At 35.2% G+C, this 18,713-nt stretch overlaps 1 protein-coding gene across 1 annotated transcript in view; it reads right to left on the reverse strand.

Annotated features, from left to right (window-relative positions):
- The window catches only part of LOC129275121 (reticulophagy regulator 3-like), a 30,504-nt gene extending 22,203 nt beyond the window's left edge, over positions 1-8,301 (reverse strand). The window contains exon 1 of the mRNA XM_064108209.1: positions 8,213-8,301. Within this exon, the coding sequence (XP_063964279.1) occupies positions 8,213-8,286 (74 nt within the window). The 5' untranslated portion in view covers positions 8,287-8,301. The remainder of the gene's footprint in view (positions 1-8,212) is intronic.
- Positions 8,302-18,713: the final 10,412 nt, after the last annotated feature.

The following is an 18,713-nucleotide window of genomic DNA, read 5'->3' on the forward strand; positions in this document are numbered from 1 at the left end:
AAATTTAATGTATCTAATTTTGTGATAGTCACACTACATGTATGTACATTGTCATGACATGCAGAAACAAATAAATAAATAATAATAATAATAATGATACAATACTAAAAAAAAAATCCTTTATAACTGGGGTCTGTAAATAAAGACTAGACAAACCACCAGACACACCTAAAACCCACCCACACAAAATCTGTAATAGTAATCACAGCTTGCTCACTCATTTGGAAAACATAAACACTATACTACAAATAGAGATTGCAATTTAATCTGTGTATCTCCATTCATGTACATGTACATATTATGTAGATCTGTACAGTATGCGAGCATTCCAATTTACTGAACAAACATTGATGAATTGAAGTTCTGGGGTCTGTTCTATATTAGAGCTCCAAACTTTGCCATTATTGTAGCTATCATGGAAACCTTTTGGCTGCTTAGTCCCGTTACCAATATGGTACAATAGTTGCAACTTTTTATGAAATGGGCCCCAGGGCCGGGGCGGTATTCTTAAATTGGCCTCAACTTTTCTAAATGATCTTTTGACTTAAAGTTATAGGACCTAATATCAGCAAGATACAATGTCATGTACTACTATGTAGCTCAAAAATATTTCAAATCAGTATTCAGAAAATCATCTCTTTTTGCATCATATACAATAATTTTTCTTCCTTAAAGGGATGGTATGGGCTGAAAGTATTTATAGCTTAATAAATAGAGTAGAATTCACTGAGCTATATACCAAAAATTTCATCAAATCGGATAACAAATAACAAAGTTATTGAATTTTAAAGTTTAGCAATATTTTGTGAAAACAGTCGTCATGAATATTCATTAGGTGGGCTGATGATGTCAAATCTCCACTTGTTCTTTTGTATTTTATTATATGAAATTAGGTTTATTCAATTTTTTTCCTCCAAGAACTAGAAAAATTGGATTGACAACTGATTTAGTGCATCAGATATTTATTGCTGCAACTTATTTCATTATAAGGGAGACATATTATTCACACAAGTATGAAATAATGAAAAAATTATGATTTTATGTAATAACATAAGAAAACGGAATGTGGGTATGAGACATAGACATCTAATGAATATTCATGACGACTGTTTTCACAAAATATTGCTAAACTTTAAACTTCAATAACTTTATTATTTGTTATCCGATTTCGATGAAATTTTCGGCATTTTGCTCAGTGAATTCTACTCTATGTATTAAGATATATTTTCAGCTTGGACCATCCCTTTAATAGCGACAATACCTTCACTGTTAAATCGAACCATTGCATCAGTCTGTCAACTGTAAACCAATGACTCTACTGTACATATTGGCTATATAACCTTGTTCCTGGATGAGTGCTGTACATGTACTCTCTGTACTTGCAGATTTAAATGAACATATTTCACAGCTTCCCTCAATATTTATACACTTAACAGATTGTAAAGATTTGCCCCAAATAATACAGCCCCTTATGTCCATGTATGAGGGATATCATGAGGGAGATCAATATCAGACCAAGGCTCTCTAATCACCTCACCTACATGTACATATACAGGAAGCTCATGTACATGAGTCATCAAAACATGTGATCTCCTTTTATAAACCAAGCTCAAAAGGTAAACAATATCAAAATAGGCAGGATTTGATCTGCTTCTTAAAGGTCAAGTCCATCAAAATCGAAGTCAGGGGGAATCAAACTTTGTCTCAGATTACAATGAATATACCGAAAATACTTCATATTCTACAGTAAAATATTTACACTGTAAGAAAGTTATGACATTTATGTGTATTTAAATATTTCAGCTGCTTATTTTTCATATAAACAGAACATGTACAAGTCAGTACAGGTACAACAGTGAAAACACATACATGTATGGAAACGATAGTCCATGAAACCACTTTTACTTGCTATTTCTTTTGAATATCTCAGTGTTTGCTGATTGGACAATTTATAAGGAAACTCTTAAATTTGAATCACAATTTAGTTGTGACACTGGTAAGATGATATCATGACTCCACATACTGTATATGTAATTTAGAGGTAGTCTATTTCTCAGACCTACATAATTTAGTACACCTCATGTATTTACCAGGACTGGGCAACCGCGTAGCCAGGATATCATTTTGGAGGGGGCGGTAAATGCACGCGAAGCGTGCCAACACTTACAGAGCACACGAAGCGCGCTCCCTAGGGGGTGGGTGCAGGGAGGGGGAGTTTCCCCCCCCCCCTTGCGAAGCGCAAAGCTTTTGGTGTTTCATAAATTAAAATGAAAAGGAGCCGTCTCTCTTGTCTCTAGTACCTATATCAGCCCCAATTCAGTCGACTATTGTGATTTTGAACCTTGTTTTCAAAAGTGATTGTGAACGCACAAAAAAGGGATAAAATGGAGGAAATTAACACCGCGCAAAGCGCAGAAGCGAAAGTGTTTTATCAATTTTTTTGCAAAGAAAAGTGTCCCGAGAAAAGGGTATTCTCTAAGTTATATTGAATACTTCCTTTGGAAAGATCAGATTTGGTTACCAACAATTTAGCGACAGTGCATATCTTTAACTCGCAAAACAGAGGAGAAGGATATATGCCGGGAGGAAGATATTCCTCCCCGCGCAGAGCAATGAAACTCTGAAATTTCAAAGGGCGGACGTTTCGTCAAATGCAGATATCTCTAATACCCCCATCTAATTCAGTTGTTTTTCCTCTTAGATTATTGAACTTCATTACAAGGAAAAATTGTGCGCAAAGAGTTGAAACTTTTGTGATTTATTAAAATTATATAAAACAGGATGATGTATAATTATCCTGATGCGCTTCATTTTTAATGATAAAGAAATTTAAGTGTCATTCAAAATTTCAAGCTTAGGGTGCAAAATAGGACAGGAGATTAATGTGTAGGGAAATGACATGAAGTTGAGTAGAATTTGATAAAAAATATTGTACTCTTCTTATTTAATACAACACAAATATTTTATACCTTCCTCTTTTTAAATTAGGAACCTGTTTGCCCCAAATTATGATTATTTAGTAATGAGCTGAAAAGCGGGATAAGTTGCCTATATGGAGGTGACGGCATAAAATGATATAAAGATTTTACCCGCCCGGAGCCGACCCGACCAGAAGTTGCGCGACCAATAAAAAAAAAATAACTTCATATACTTCGGACTATCCTTACTCTAATTCCATGCCCTAATATATATATTTGAACTTTAACTGGCAAGAAACACGTATAACTAAAATAGAAAAACAGGGTTAGAGAAGTGGTGAGGGAAACAAAGGGGAACTGCAATATCATTTAACCGCGCGCAGCGCGGAAGCAAAATCCTTGTATATAAATTTAGAGCAAGAGTGAAGGAGTTTCTTTTTAAGAAAAAAAATAAAATAAAAAAGAAAAACCCACAAAGCTACCTTTCTTCCCTTTCCTTCTTTCGCTTTTCCTTTTCTCTTCTCTTTTTTCCCTTTTTTTTTCTTTTTGGGGACGTTTTGGGGGGGGGCCCTTGCAGTTTGCTGCAACCACCCTGTCTGTGTTGACTGACTTGAATCAATGCAACACATACTCCAAATAAAATACTATTCTTCATTTATAATTTTAGTCATCAGACATCATAATCTTGGGAATTATTATTTTGCATTCCCTGAGCGCACAAAATCTACAATTTTCAGCATTTACTTTGTGATGCCCTCTACTGATGGAAAGTAAAAAAAAGAAAAAAATGTCAAACTCCCTTTTTATCTATGAAAAAATAATAATTGACTAGTTTTGTGCCAAGATGAATAATTGCTGTAGAAACTAATGTAACTGTGCCTAAATTTGAGCATTTATCCACTAGATCAAGAGCAAGTAACCTAAAACATTGCCAATTTTATTTCAGCACACAGAGGTTACCTTGAGATTGGGGTCGGGGGAGGGAATATTGTACATTAGGTGTCCAATGCATGCATGCATGCTCTCCCAACAACAGCAATCTCACAAAGATAAAACTATTCGATACAAAAAAATACATGCATATTGCATACTGTTTTTAAAAAATAAAATATTGTCTGGCTACTTGTACTGTACATACCATACTATTACATGTACATGTATAATGACACATCACAAATATGCAATGCAAAGATGCCAAATGTTGCGAAGAAATCGATGAACACGTCCCACTGCACTGGGAACAGAAGACCGGCACGGGATGAGAGACTCTTTGCCTTGGTTTGGGCCTTTCCAAAAAGGGAATCTTGAAGATATATATCTTCTTCCCTTTTTAAACACCTACAGTATGAACTTAATAATGCTACCATTATGATAACATGCATGTCCCTGAATCAGGGTGCGACATACATGTAAGCGCTTGCCCGATTGCCCGGGGCAAGTAAAAGTTAGAGTCGGGCAAGTGTTTTGAAGTAAAGACAAAAAATACTTGCCCGAAATTCTCACTGTGAAATGAAATTTTACAAAGTTTCCCCATACTTCACATGCAAAAATAAAGAAGAGAGAGAGAAAAAAACAAAGTTAACAACATCCCTCCATTCAAATTGCAAGCCAAAGTGAACAAGCTCACATGAAAAATAGATTTTCCAACAAAATAATCACAAAATCGGCAGGAATTTTTTTATACTTATATGGATTCTCAGATTACTGATTTGGTGATGTGATCGGAGGAGCAAGTTATTGAGTTTTCATTACTAGTTTCAGCCGTTGTTTTGAGTGTTGTTGTGATCGGTGTAGTGGGAAGAAAGATGCGTGCAAGTCCACGATGCCGCAATGATTCATTTGATTTTTAAATTTGTCAATGTTTCTCTGTGAAATTTTATTCATTTCTAAAACGTTTATTTTTCCAACAATTTTCAAAATATATTTTAAACAAATATCAGCAAGATTTTTGTTAGATGATTGCATTTTTTGTTTTGTTTCAAATTTGAGCTTTCTTCCTCTTTCTTTTTCTTCCTTCCTTCCGTAAGTAATCCTTACTTGCTACCTTCCTTCCTTTTTTCTTTCTTTCTTTCTTCCTTCCTTTCTTTCTTTCTCTCTTTCTATCCTTTCTTCTATCTCTCCCGCTTGCCTTTTTTGTTCCATCTATCTTTCTTTTCCATCTTTCCTAGCTTTCTTTCCTGATCTTTTTTCTCTCTCTGTTCATTTTTTTTCTTTCCTTCATTTTCTTACATATGTACTTTCCTTCTTTTTTAAAATTTCTTCATTTTTTTCTTTTCTCTATTTTTTCTTTGCTTCCTTCCCCCTTCCTGACCTTTTCCTTTTTTTCTTTCTTTCCTTCCTTCTTCCATTATTTTTCTTTTTTTTTATTCTCTCTTCACTTCATTCTTTTCATCCTTTCTTTCAATCTTTATTTTCTTCTTTCCTTCTCTTTTTCCTTATTCATTCTCTCCTTTTTTGCTATTTCCTTCCCGTTTTCCCCTTTCTTTCTTTCTTTCCGTCCGTCCTTCCTTCCTTCTTTCTTTCTTTAAAAAAATGAAGGAAATCTTTTTTCCTTCATTCTCTCTTTCATTCCTTTTTCTTACTTTCTTTCCCCCTTTTTTATTTCTTTCCATTCTTTCTTTCACCCAATAATTCATTTTCCCTTCCTTTCCTGTTCTTTTCTTTATTAATTCAAAGAATGAAGGAAAACCTTTTTTTCTTTCCTTTATTCTTTCTTTTTTCTCCATTCACCTCTTGTTTTTCATTTTTTCTCTCCTTCAATTTTTCCTTCACCCATTCTTTCACCTTCCCTTTATCTTTCTTTCTTTCTTTCTTCCTTCCTTGAAAAAAAAATTACAGAGTACAATAGTTCACGTCTAAAGAGAGGAAAGGGGCAATGGTATATAAAACCATATTACTCTCTTTTGCAGCGGTAAAACATTATTTTGAAGGATTTTTTTTCGGACAAGTGAAATGTATTTTCGGGCAAGTATTTTCCAACTATTTAGAAATTCACTTGCCCGACTAAAGTGCTTCTAAAAAGTTATGTAGCACCCTGGATCTTTCTTTACAACTATGGACCTATGAAAAGATCCTAAACAATGTCCTCTATATTGTTGCGTTAAAAAATAAAAGGTAAGCATGCCTCTGGATGGATTATATCCTTTATCATCACCTATTTTTTAAATGCAATTGTACCTGCGAAAATAATCATAAGTGTGACCTAATGTTCGTCTCCGAAAATCCAGATTAGCATCAAATTTTTAGATTTGACTCCGATTCTACTAATGGCTGTATATTCATCAACCAATGAATGAACAATTTCCATCATGCTCATTTACAGGCATGTTTTTGCACATACATGTATATTGTCTATGTTTAGCGCGCACATGTTTTTTAAGGACCGATCCCCCCCCCTCCACAAATTTACGGCCCATTCTTGTTGCGCTTGCAATATATTCTCAGTCTTTCAAATCAGGAGACCTATAATGTCATCGTGTACACGTGTTGGTTGCCTCGCTACTTCCACCACAAACTCTGGTGACTTATTATGACAGATGTATTGGTTCAAGTCCTTTAAACAGCCGTTTGAAGTGGGGATCGGGTGGGTTCAACAAATTTTTTATATTCTGTGGATTTCCTAATCCTACAAGATATCCCACTGATCAGGCTATCTTAAATATATCATACAAACTTAAAGTTTAAGTTCACAATCCACCTCCATAACCCCTCGCCAAAAACGATCGCTTTTTAAGGTCATTTATGCCCACTTTTTTTCTGAATATCACGATCATGAACAGCTGTATTTTGGCTTTGATCTCGATGTCATCGTTCAAATTCTCAGTCAGACATCGCTTCACTTGGCTTCGCCGTAATTTTGATATGGACCAAGTGAAGTTAGTGACCAAAATCATTCTACCATGTGGTGAACAAACGGGTGAGCTGCTGCTGGCAGATTTTTGGGTTGCCAATTTTAGTCCATACAAAATCTAAAGTGAAGCAAAGCATGCAAAAAGCCAAAGCAAAACGATGTCTTAATGAAAATTCACAAATGCAACGACATCGAGCCGATCGCAATGTTCAGAAAATCAGTGGGTATACTATTGACCTTCAAATGTGATTTAGAGACTTGCTATGACAGTTGCGAACAATTACTTGGGGAAATTTGCTCAGAGTAGGACAAACAAAAACTGCATTTAGCACCCACAAACAACATAACAAAAAGGTGATATTGCCATTGCGGCGCTAATGCAGTTTCGCACCGGCCGACTTCAAGCAAATTTCACACCATTGGCTGCTTGCAAATGTCATAGCAAGTCTCTCAATTACAGTTCAAGGTCAATATACCCACAGCTTTTCCAAATATCACGATTCAGAACGACTGTATTTTGGCTTTGATCTCATCACCGTTCGAATACTCATGCAGTCAGATTTCGCTTCACTTGGATTCGCAGTAAGTTTTATATTATGGAATGAAGATTGGCAGCCAAAATCATGGGAACATATGGCGAACAAAAAAGGGTGAGCTGCCGCAGGCAGAACATTTGATCATATACTTCAGTCCATAAATTAACGACGGCGAAGCCAAGCAAGCCAACATGGCCAACTCTGAGATGAGTCTGATGAATCAACATGATCAACGTCACGACTGAGCATTTGCATTGTCAATGACACCTCGAGATCGATTGAGCCGGCAGACTAGAGTAGAGATCTAATCGTGATATTCGGAAAAAGAGTGGGCATTATTTTGACTTGTCCTTGAAATTTGATTGAGAGTCTTGCTATGCCATTTATGGACATTTACTGGTAGTGGCACTGGTGAGGGAATTCTCTCGAAGTCAGCGGGTGCAAAACTGCATTAGCGCCCACGATTCCTTGATATGTGTAGCCAGGCGGCTTCTAGAGAGTAAAAATCATTTACTAACGTAAGGTCACTCTCATGAAGCCAGGGCTTCCATCATATACTTTTGTGTGTAGCACCAAAAAACCTGAAACTTTCGCCCCCGAGATTTCTACTTTCTTTCTAAAAGATAAGCTTGTAACCGATTTTGCAATCGGCAACCGATTCCATTCGATTTCACAACAATCGGCGATCACTTGCCGATCTTCGATCATGCCCCTTGAAGGAAAAAATCGGATAAAAAAATCGGCATACCTGTAGATCTAATTACAGTGCGGTCAGAACATATTTTAAGATTGTCCTTGCGGAGGTGCTAGCTATTTAGAGCTTTTTAACAATCGAATAGTTCGAACAATCAGATTCCTGGAATGTCAGAAATGACTCATAAAAGGTTGACCTACTTATGATGACCTACCGGTAGCTGCGCTGAATGGTATGGTGGGAGTGGAACTTGGAATGAATGTATTGTACAATACAAACAAGGAACATGTACTTGTACTGTGTTTGTCATTTATCCCGCCCATGAGTGCACACAATGGCCAATAGCAATGGAGTTTGAGAGCTGTATGTGACTGCATGGGTGCATGAATGTGTTGTATGCATTATGTATGCTCGTGCTTACGCTGATAAATCCCGCCCATGAGTGAATGCAATGGCCAATAGCAATGGAGTTTGAGAGCTGTATGTGACTGCATGGGTGCATGAATGTGTTGTATGCATTATGTATGCTAGTGCTTACGCTGATAAATCCCGCCCATAAGTGAATACAATGGCCAATAGCAATGGAGTTTGAGAGCTGTATGTGACTGCATGGGTGCATGAATGTGTTGTATGCATTATGTATGCTAGTGCTTACGCTGATAAATCCCGCCCATAAGTGAATACAATGGCCAATAGCAATGGAGTTTGAGAGCTGTATGTGACTGCATGGGTGCATGAATGTGTTGTATGCATTATGTATGCTAGTGCTTATGCTGATAAATCCCGCCCATAAGTGAATACAATGGCCAATAGCAATGGAGTTTGAGAGCTGTATGTGACTGCATGGGTGCAGGAATGTATTGTATGTATTGTGTATGCTAGTGCTTGCACTAATTTTTGTCATAATCCCGCCCATGAGTTCACACAATGGATGAATAGCAAGGGAGTTTGAGAAATGTATATAAATGCTGGGGTGCATGGATGTGTTGTATATGCTAGTCAATGCCCTGCTTAAATCCCGCCCATAAGTGCACACACGGCCTAGGTACGAATAATAGCAAGGGAGTTTGAGAGCAGTGTGTATGGATGTGTTGCCTGTTGTATGTATCATGTAAGCCATACTTGCGATGATATATTGTCATTAATCCAGCCAGTGAGCCAACTCAAAGAATAGCACTGTTAACGTACAGTGTCAATCAAATCCACCACGTGCACATGCCAAAAGGTAGTGTAAAGAACTTTGCGCTAGCCCGTTGAGTCTGGGCGGTTCCAATTCTCGGCTATGCCTCAAAACTATACTTGTATTGTGTGAATGCTTGCACGCATTGCGTAATTCACTGATATTGTTGAGTGGGTGGGTATACAAAAAGATCGATAGTGAGGCGTGACTTAACTTTTCCCAGAACTGATGTACCAAGTAAGCTATTATAACAAAATAGGTGTACTTTGGAATGGTTATTGGGCGTGGCTGTAATCACATATTATAATGAGCGAACTTAGCTGAGCTCAGCTTCACATAAAAATACTTATAAAAGATGTCCCGCCGATCGTTCATTGACCTGTGATCTACGAGAATTATTTTCCTTTGCGACTTTGCTCGGAAGATGCGTCATTCGTTATCTTTCTAATAAAAATAACTCATTTTATTGTAAAGCAGTTACGGTAAGCCTCAAAACCCTTTAAAAGCATGTTCCAAACGATCGCGCATGTCAACGACTTCCATTCCTAAACATTCGTCTTTGTGACTTTGTCAGGAAGATGCGCGCGACCGCGAACAAAATGATGATGTATTCCTTTGTTTCTAAACATCGCCGATTCGATTTTCGATTCGATTTCGATTTTAGAAGCTTAACTGCCGATCCGATTTTCGATCTGATTTTTGATCCGATTTACAACATTACTAAAAGATCTAGCCCTAAATCATGTACATGGGATAAAACTTCATTTCCGACATTTCTACGCTCTCGTTGTTATTTTTGAACAAGAATTCATCAAAAAAATGAGAGAAATATTGTGTAAAGACGGAAGAGACTTGCCCGATGTTTACGCCGCCATCTTGTTTTCTATTGTTCTTCCCCAACGTTACCCGTCTCTTCCGTCTTTACACAATATTTCTCTCATTTTTTTGATGAATTCTTGTTCAAAAATAACAACGAGAGCGTAGAAATGTCGGAAATGAAGTTTTATCCCATGTACATGATTTATTTTAGGGCTAGCTCTTTTAGAAAGAAAGTAGAAATCTCGGGGGCGAAAGTTTCAGGTTTTTTGGTGGTACACACAAAAGTATATGACGGAAGCCCTGGCTTCATGAGAGTGACCTTACGTTAGTAAATGATTTTTACTCTCTAGAAGCCGCCTGGCTAGATATGTTTACCGTAGTTGCACATGAGCGAATTCACCAACTGCACTGCACTAACGTTACTCACCAAAACACGATGTTCACACACACGAACAGAACAGCGCTTGGTTGCGTGTTTTCCCACACCAAAAGACTTTGAATATTCATCACCAGACCTTCTACTGGGCTCAAAATGCTCTTAAGACGTTCCTCTCTAGCCCTTGTTATAGATTCTCTCTCCAATTCCTTCATTTTATCTTCAGGAAGGGCACAAGGGACCCCAGAAGTCCCGGCTCTTGCGAAATTGTCATCCCCGTCCATTTTGCCATTTAACGTTTGTTATGATATGACGTCAGACGTCAGGGAAAAAAGTTCGGCCACAAAAAACTAGTCTGCAGGCACAGACCCTGATTTAATCTACTAACTGACCACTGCATGGACTTACCTCATGGGCAAGTTTGTTATAATGGCATTTCCTTTCTTTTACTACGAAAGGCAGATTTCAAAGTAAGAAATTCATGTGGGGAAGAGTTCCTTTTGTGACAGCCACCCCAAATTGAAATGAAAATATGGAGATCTAGAAGGTTCAAAATAATAAATCCAGGGAAAAATATGGGGGTTTGAGGCAAATTCACCCTCAAATTGTTTTAAACCCCCACCCCCCGGAAAATCCGAATTCACTGGCTAGTACTTATCCAATGTTGCAGATTAAGGCAGTAGGTTGTGAAAAGTGAAAAGGTTGTGAAAAAGAGGGGGAAAAAGGAAAAAGGGGGAGGAAGGGGGAAGGTAAAAGGAAGAACAGAATTAAGAACAAATTGTAACTAATTTGCAATGCCGCATTTGATTCTGAATACTATCTTTTGCTCTCTTTCCTTCTTCTTCTTTCTAGTCTTCCCCTTCTGTTCTCTATAAATCTCTTGCCTGTCTTCTCTCTACGTCTGAACCCCTCTTCTTGCTCATCTCCCTCTCTCCCCCTCTCTCTCACACTCTCTCTCTCTTTCTCTGGCAAATATCAAGCAATGGAGAATACATACTAAGTGGACAATGATGAAAATACTTCCTAAAATCACTACCACCAGGCACACACATTATTTTTTTTATCTGAAAAAGATTTATTAATGTCATTCCAAGAGAGAGAGAAAAAAAGTCATTTAAGAAAGTACTGATAAACGAATCACCTCTAAACACCTGAAGTTAAGAAAAAATATATGAACATAATCATTCGGTATAATTACCAAAGGCGCATTCTCACTGAATACTAATATAATTTCTACTCATGATTAAGCAAAATAGTACAGTGAACTCTGTCCAAGTCAACCTTCCATAAGTCAAATAATCGTCTTGCGTCAGGGCATTTTTCAGACCTGGGCCCCCTAAACACAAAGGTTAATGATTATATAATCGGTAGCACTGTGTTATGCTGCCCAGGGCCCCGTCTTACAAAGAGTTACGATTGATCCAATCAATCGTAACTCTATGGAAATCCATCAGTTTCATAATTTTTTTTTACAGGAAATTTGCACGATGTCCTTTGTAAACAAAGAGAAGCACAGTGAATTTTCAAGAAAACAATGAATGCATCATAGTTAGAAAATATTTTGAACAAACATGCATAATAGATGTTGACATTGCTGGCCGTCCATAGTTGTGACTGATCGGTTCAATCACAACTCTTTGTAAGACGGGGTACTGATGACTGTTTTATATAGCTGTTTGTTACCAACAACTCCAAAATAAAGGAATACATCAATTTTTCATGTTGCATAATAGCAGAAATCGCATTGATTCTAGGAGTGACTTTTGGTGGTGCCTCATTGTTATTTATGGCAAGTGAGCAAGCCAGTCTTAATCAAATAATAATAACTTATATCATAGAAAAGTCACACCCAAATCATTGATCATCTTGATTCTTTTAATGGAAGTCAGACCACAAGAAACATTTTTTTCGTAAGTTCTTTATCAAATTTTCTTTTTTTCCCCATTACTACTGACCCTTATCTTAAAATGCAAGGCATCATAAGCATAATTTACAAACAATTTCTAAATATCTACATAGCCAATATTACCTTTGCGAATATAGATACCTGAGAGTTTTCATTCAAAATATTTCCACTTCTTGCGGATACAACCAGTTGCAAATAACATACAGACATAAACCTATACTCTAGAGCAGAATTACAAAGACTTTTTGTCTAAAATATGAAAACAAGATAGTGTACTAAGTTAGGAGCCTTTTATGAAGAAATCTGTCAAGGGGTGTTTCACAAAGAAATATGTATGACTTCTGGGGTGTTGCAAGAAACTTGCGATCAATTGCAAGTCTATTTTTGGTCTCTCAATCAATGATATGTCTTGCAGTTAATAGCAAAATAGTGATTGATTGCTAATCTGCTCCTTGAAACAAGAAGTTTAATATGATTTGCTACAGCTAACATTGATCTATCAGTTGTATAATTGCAACAGAATATTTGCAATTGATCGCAAATATTTTCTTACAACACCCCCTTAGAGTTGCACTATCACCACATTGGTCATATCATGCTTAAGAGGACGCGAACTACCGCGTAAAAATCGATAAGATTGCATGTTCAATAATCATGTGCGCGTCAGCACTGTAAGCATGACTTTAAGTCATACTTAACTCTTTGTGAAAACCAACTAGGATATTCAGTGACAATTGACATTCTTACATCTCATTGGTTGCAAGTGAAAATCACAGACAAGATGCTGTGAGAAACGACAAATGATTTATAATAACAAAAACCCACAATATACATGTAAAAACTTATTGCAAAAAATCTAGTATGTCATCTTATCTACTTAAATGTGCAAGTACAGTATCCAATGCTGATTTTTGTTCATCTACTTGATGATATTCACGGGACATAGGAATCCCACTTGAGTAAACTTTTTTGGATTTAAAAGGTAAACTTGTGACAAGTGTTTTGTTGAAAGTAACTTATTAGAGACTACATGATTATGCTTGTTGATGTAGAAATTTTCAATTTGAAACAGAAAAGTTATAAAAATCAGCTTTGTTAATACAATATGTAAGTTTCCTGATATTAACCTAAGTTCATGAATGGCTCTTGTATTGAAGTTCATAACACAATGATCATAACAAACACATAATCATAGAAACAAAGAAATAACGACCAAACTTTTTGTGTTGTTTTGATCAGTTTAACACCACTATTTTCAGGTTGTTTGTATACTCATTTCTTGGCAAATAATTATTTAATTTATCCAAGGATTTCGATAAAAAAAGTAATGTACAAGGAAAGAGACTGCTTGATGTGAGACTATACATGTTTTGCTCAAGTCGTAATGTACTAGAATTCAATTCCATTATACCTTGCGATTGGAGAACCGTAAAAGGCATGTATTCTATTGCAGGATGAAGATGCATAATTTTTCTTCTTAATAACTTACCGAAATATCAATTGAGATTACTTCAGAGAATTTAAACCCATTTTAAGGTGAGTAAGTACCAAGCACAGTTGTTCTAATGTGAAATATCAGCGTTGCCATAATGTACTGCACACATAACTTCACATATACATATATATCAAAATAACATATGATCTTAAATACAAAATTAGCAGAATAATTCATTCTCTGTGAATATGAATAAGGAATCAAAGAGTTGTTAAATTCAGGCCACCTGAAATTATTGAAAGACTCGATATATATTATGCTTGCCAAAATGGCAGGTACGTGTAAGAATCAAGATCCAAGATAGTGGAAATCAAACTATTACAATATACAATCATTTAAAGACTTGTAATATTCTGATGTCACTAATGGCTATTTTCAGTTACACACAAGTACAAATCCAAATAATTATTTCATTAATATAAATTCAAATTCAATTGCATTTAGAGGCAAATCAAGTATCATAATGTAGGTAATATCACAATTGTAAGATATAGTGATATTAGTCAAACTTGATACATCATGAAGATGAAACATAATTAATTCAAATATATTTCTATTAAATATCTCATGTATAAAACTAAGGTTTAAGTTCACAATCCACCTCCATAACCCCTCATCCAAAACAATTCTGGGGTTTTCTACAAAATATGAAGAAATAAAAATTATAAGTCATTATTATAAAATGATAAAAATTTGACAATGGTTGTTATAGATAAAAGACATTTCATAAGGAGTAGCTTGGCTTTATCTCCAGACTTTAATAAACCAGAGGTACTTCTAAACATCCTTAAAAAGCCTGGCTCAAACCCCAGGGGCCCGTTGCAGAATTAGTTACAATCAATCCCAACTCTAAAAATCATGCGTAACTTGATTTTCAACCAATCAATAGCGCGCAATTGGGACTTGCGATTGATTAAGTTTTATTTACTTGTGTTAAACGCAACTCTTTCTGCAACGGACCCCGGGCTTGCAATCAGTTGCGTATTGGATAAGTAGTAACAAGCAATCGCAAGGACGAGCAAAAATGAGTAGATTACACAAGCAGATGCAGCTTTACTAATTTGTTTAACCAAGATTTACCTTGCTTTTGCGTGCATCACCTAACCTTGCCTTACTACGTGTTACTCTATGGCCATGTATCATGAGGTCGCCCACCAAAAAAGCGTGGTGCTGTTACATATTTTGTTAATTTGTCAAGTTACTCCTAAATATTTTTAAAAACAAAGTAGCTATGCCAACAAGTTTGGTATCATTTTAAAGCTGAATTCATTGGCTAATAACCTAGAAAGTTTCATTGCTCTACGTACACACGCATCATGTATCACTTTGCAATTTGTTAACCATTATGACCTCGTCTATGACCGGGAGATAAACAGGATTATATCACTCCCGTATACCAGATGATGATGATGGTGATAAATAAACTTGAGTTACACGTCTTTAAAGACAGAGCACCAAGGGTAGTGCCGGAAGCAGTGCCGCTGGAAGCAATGCGACCTGTACAAAGTCAATAGGGATTCTCAATATTTTGTGCCATTTTGGGTAAAACATCAATATTTCTTTTTTTATAAAACTTGACTTCCTACTAAAAATTTGGTATCATATTAAAGCAAGAACATTCGTCTTTACTGTTAATTAATTGAAAAAAAAGATTAGCAATGTCATTGTCATGTACATACAAAAATTTCCTTTCAGAAAATATATACTTTTATTATCATAGGGTGTATAGTGAGATACAGACTTTTGAAGTTAAAAAGGTGATGCAGAAGCAAAAATCACCATGTAATGCACAGTAGGTGACCTAATGACACAATCACATGACCCTATACGAGCTTGTATACAAATTTGTGATTGGGTGATTTCAAGTTCAGTGTTGACCATTTGGTGTTGGTGTTAGGTCATTTTTGTTACACGAGTATTACACCAAACAATAGAATGAAGATGGTTCTGAAAAGTCAGCCACTAGTTGTTGAGGTGTCAATAACGTGATCTGGATCAGTTTTACAAACTCATGAAAGGTTTTGGAGCTAGGGGAAGCAATCCAAATTGTGCTTCCAACACCAACGCCAACACCAGACTTGAAATCACCCATTGCAACCTAATATTCGGCCGAGTATGATGCTACGCATTGCTGCTTTCAGCCAAGTATCGCCGAAATAAACAGCTTAAAATGCAAAGGTGTAAGCCATGCTTTATAAAGCAATGTATTATCATCCTATACCCAATAGGAAAATGATTGAAAAATTACTTAAAAAGAGGCAAATTCTGCATGTTCTTTAATACCCAATATGAAATAAATATATATATGAAGAAGCATTTACATGTACATGAAATTAACGAATACAGATTTAAACAACATAACAAATAATGTATACTATATAACCCAACAAAACCAATTACGGGAATCGTGGCAGTAATTACTGAAAGTGATAAACATTACTATCATTAACTGAACAGAATACCTCATCTATATTGTTAAATGCATCTTTCTTTGAAAAGACAGATAATTCAATTGCTTTGAAAATTTCAAATTCTAAGTTACATGTATCTTTTAGCAAGTAAATAATATACGTTATTCAGCAACAGATAAATTCACAATAAAAAGCCTCAAGAATTTCAGCATTACAGTCAATATATACTAATAATATACAAAAAGTGGTGTACACATAAGACAAACACATAAATATAAATAATGAATTCCATACACGCACAGTAACCAGCTGAGGTTACTGACCATCATTTTTTCAAACTTATTGGTTCATTTATTTCAAATTGATCTTTGTTTAGTAGTTGCTGCCTGTACTGTTTTGATAATATCATTACCAGTTTTTTTTTTAAAACTTATATCTCAAAATAGGAAGGTAACTCAGAAAAGTTTGTATTTCAGTATCATGGCAACTGAGTCAACCTCATATTTCCTTTAAAAAGTAACTAAATTCGTGTACAGACCTCCTCCTTTGCAAAAGAAGGTTTCTACTATAATTTATGAACTCTATAATAGAGCTTTTCCAGGTCTGTCTTCCTCAAAATGTTTAAATTTTGAGATACAATGTTTTAGCACTCTAGACACTATAAAATATGGTAGCAAAAGGATAATATGAATCAATCACTCAAAAGGTTTGAGTCATTTTCAGTAAATGAACAAATAACAAAGATAATAATAAACCAATCTGATGTATGAGCAATTCCATAAAAACAGATAATTTGCAAAATATCACAAGAGAAACATTATCTCGTCTACATTTAAGCTGCTTTAAAGAGAGATTATCAAATGAAAGAGATCCACAATGTATCAATATGAATGCCAATCTAGTAATGGCATTTTGAGTTGAATTCATTAAAAAGCTGTATTTTTTTTCTTTTTTTGTTATTTTTTTATTAACTAACTTTTTATTTATTTATCATTTTTTGGGCAGGGGGGGGGTAAGTCTTTTATTTCATACTCACATGTATTTTGGATATTAATTTTTGTGGTTTTATTGAACATTGTACATACTTTGCATGTGTAGTGAATAAGGCTTGGATTGTCTTAATCAATATCTCAAGGCATAAATAAATCAGCTTTACAAGAAAAAGCAAACAACGACACACAGTAATATCTGATTATCAGCTATAATATTTTGTGTGAAATGAATGAAAAATACAATAGCTACTATTCCATTATATATCAAAAAAATAAACAAAAGAGTAAATGAATACAAGATTATTAAAAAAAGAAAATAACGTAAAAATGGTGTAGGCATTCATGAAGCTGAGATGTAAAAATACATGTAGTATTCCGAACAGGCAACAAAAAACATAATTTCATCAACTGTAGATCACAATAATAAACACCAAGAACATTTCATGCAAACAATACGAACTTGACTGACCTTCATTTTCTTGTAAATTGGCAATGTTGTATTCTTTAAGCTTTCTCTGGCTTTTGGGGGACCTCCTTTGCTTTTGAATTCAAGCATGAATTTAAATTTGCTATTTATTTTCAAATTACATTGTTACAATGCATGTGTACAAATATTATGTACTTGGCATGTCACGCACTGCTCATATTGAATATATACATCATGTCATGTGAAAATATGAAATATAGAATTTGGAAACAACACAAAATTGTTCCTACATCATATAAATAAGCCTACATGTACATGTGCTTAATATGTGGATCCGAGTTGCATCTGCAGTATGCCTATATATCCCTCTTCTAGATTATGGCACGTGGGCATTCATTTGATAAGGCAATGGCATCATTTAACTCGCTGCAAAAAACATGATGAGAAAACTATTGCTCAATACAAGTCAATATTGATTCATCTTTAACATGCTATATCACACACTCACCGTTGAATAGTATAAGCTAGATCACTATTTATAATCATGATTCACAAGATAAACACAATTTACTAAAATATATAATCACACATTATGATGTACAACATCTGTTCTATAAATTGCATTGTAAATTAATCTATATAAATAAGGCTAGTACAGGTGTTATTTGCATCCTTACCCCATTGGATTAACCCTTGGGGCATACGCTTCCACACAGAAACAAGAGCAGTGTATGAAGTCACCATACTCTTTACGCTAAACACATATTGAAATGAATTTGTTCTTGGTCAGATGTGAAATAAAAAAGTTTAGAAAGTTTCAAGAATCGCTTAATTTCACAAAATAGTTAAATGCACATTACATGTATATCAGTATGCAAGTGGGAGAATTGATGATGTTACCCACAACTATTTCTTTTGATTTTTATTACTACATTAAATTATAAACTATTTTATTATTTCCCTGTTTGTGATATGAAAACAAGGATTGATTCCTCTTTGAATATGTGAGATAACCATTGTTGCAACCTATTGTGGTTCAATAAAAATATATCCTTTGTCATTGTCAAACATAAAAAAATTAAAATATCTTGTTTCATAGAATAAAATAA

The sequence above is a fragment of the Lytechinus pictus genome, chromosome 13 (assembly GCF_037042905.1).
Source record: "Lytechinus pictus isolate F3 Inbred chromosome 13, Lp3.0, whole genome shotgun sequence".
In the NCBI taxonomy this organism is placed as follows: Eukaryota; Metazoa; Echinodermata; class Echinoidea; order Temnopleuroida; family Toxopneustidae; genus Lytechinus; species Lytechinus pictus.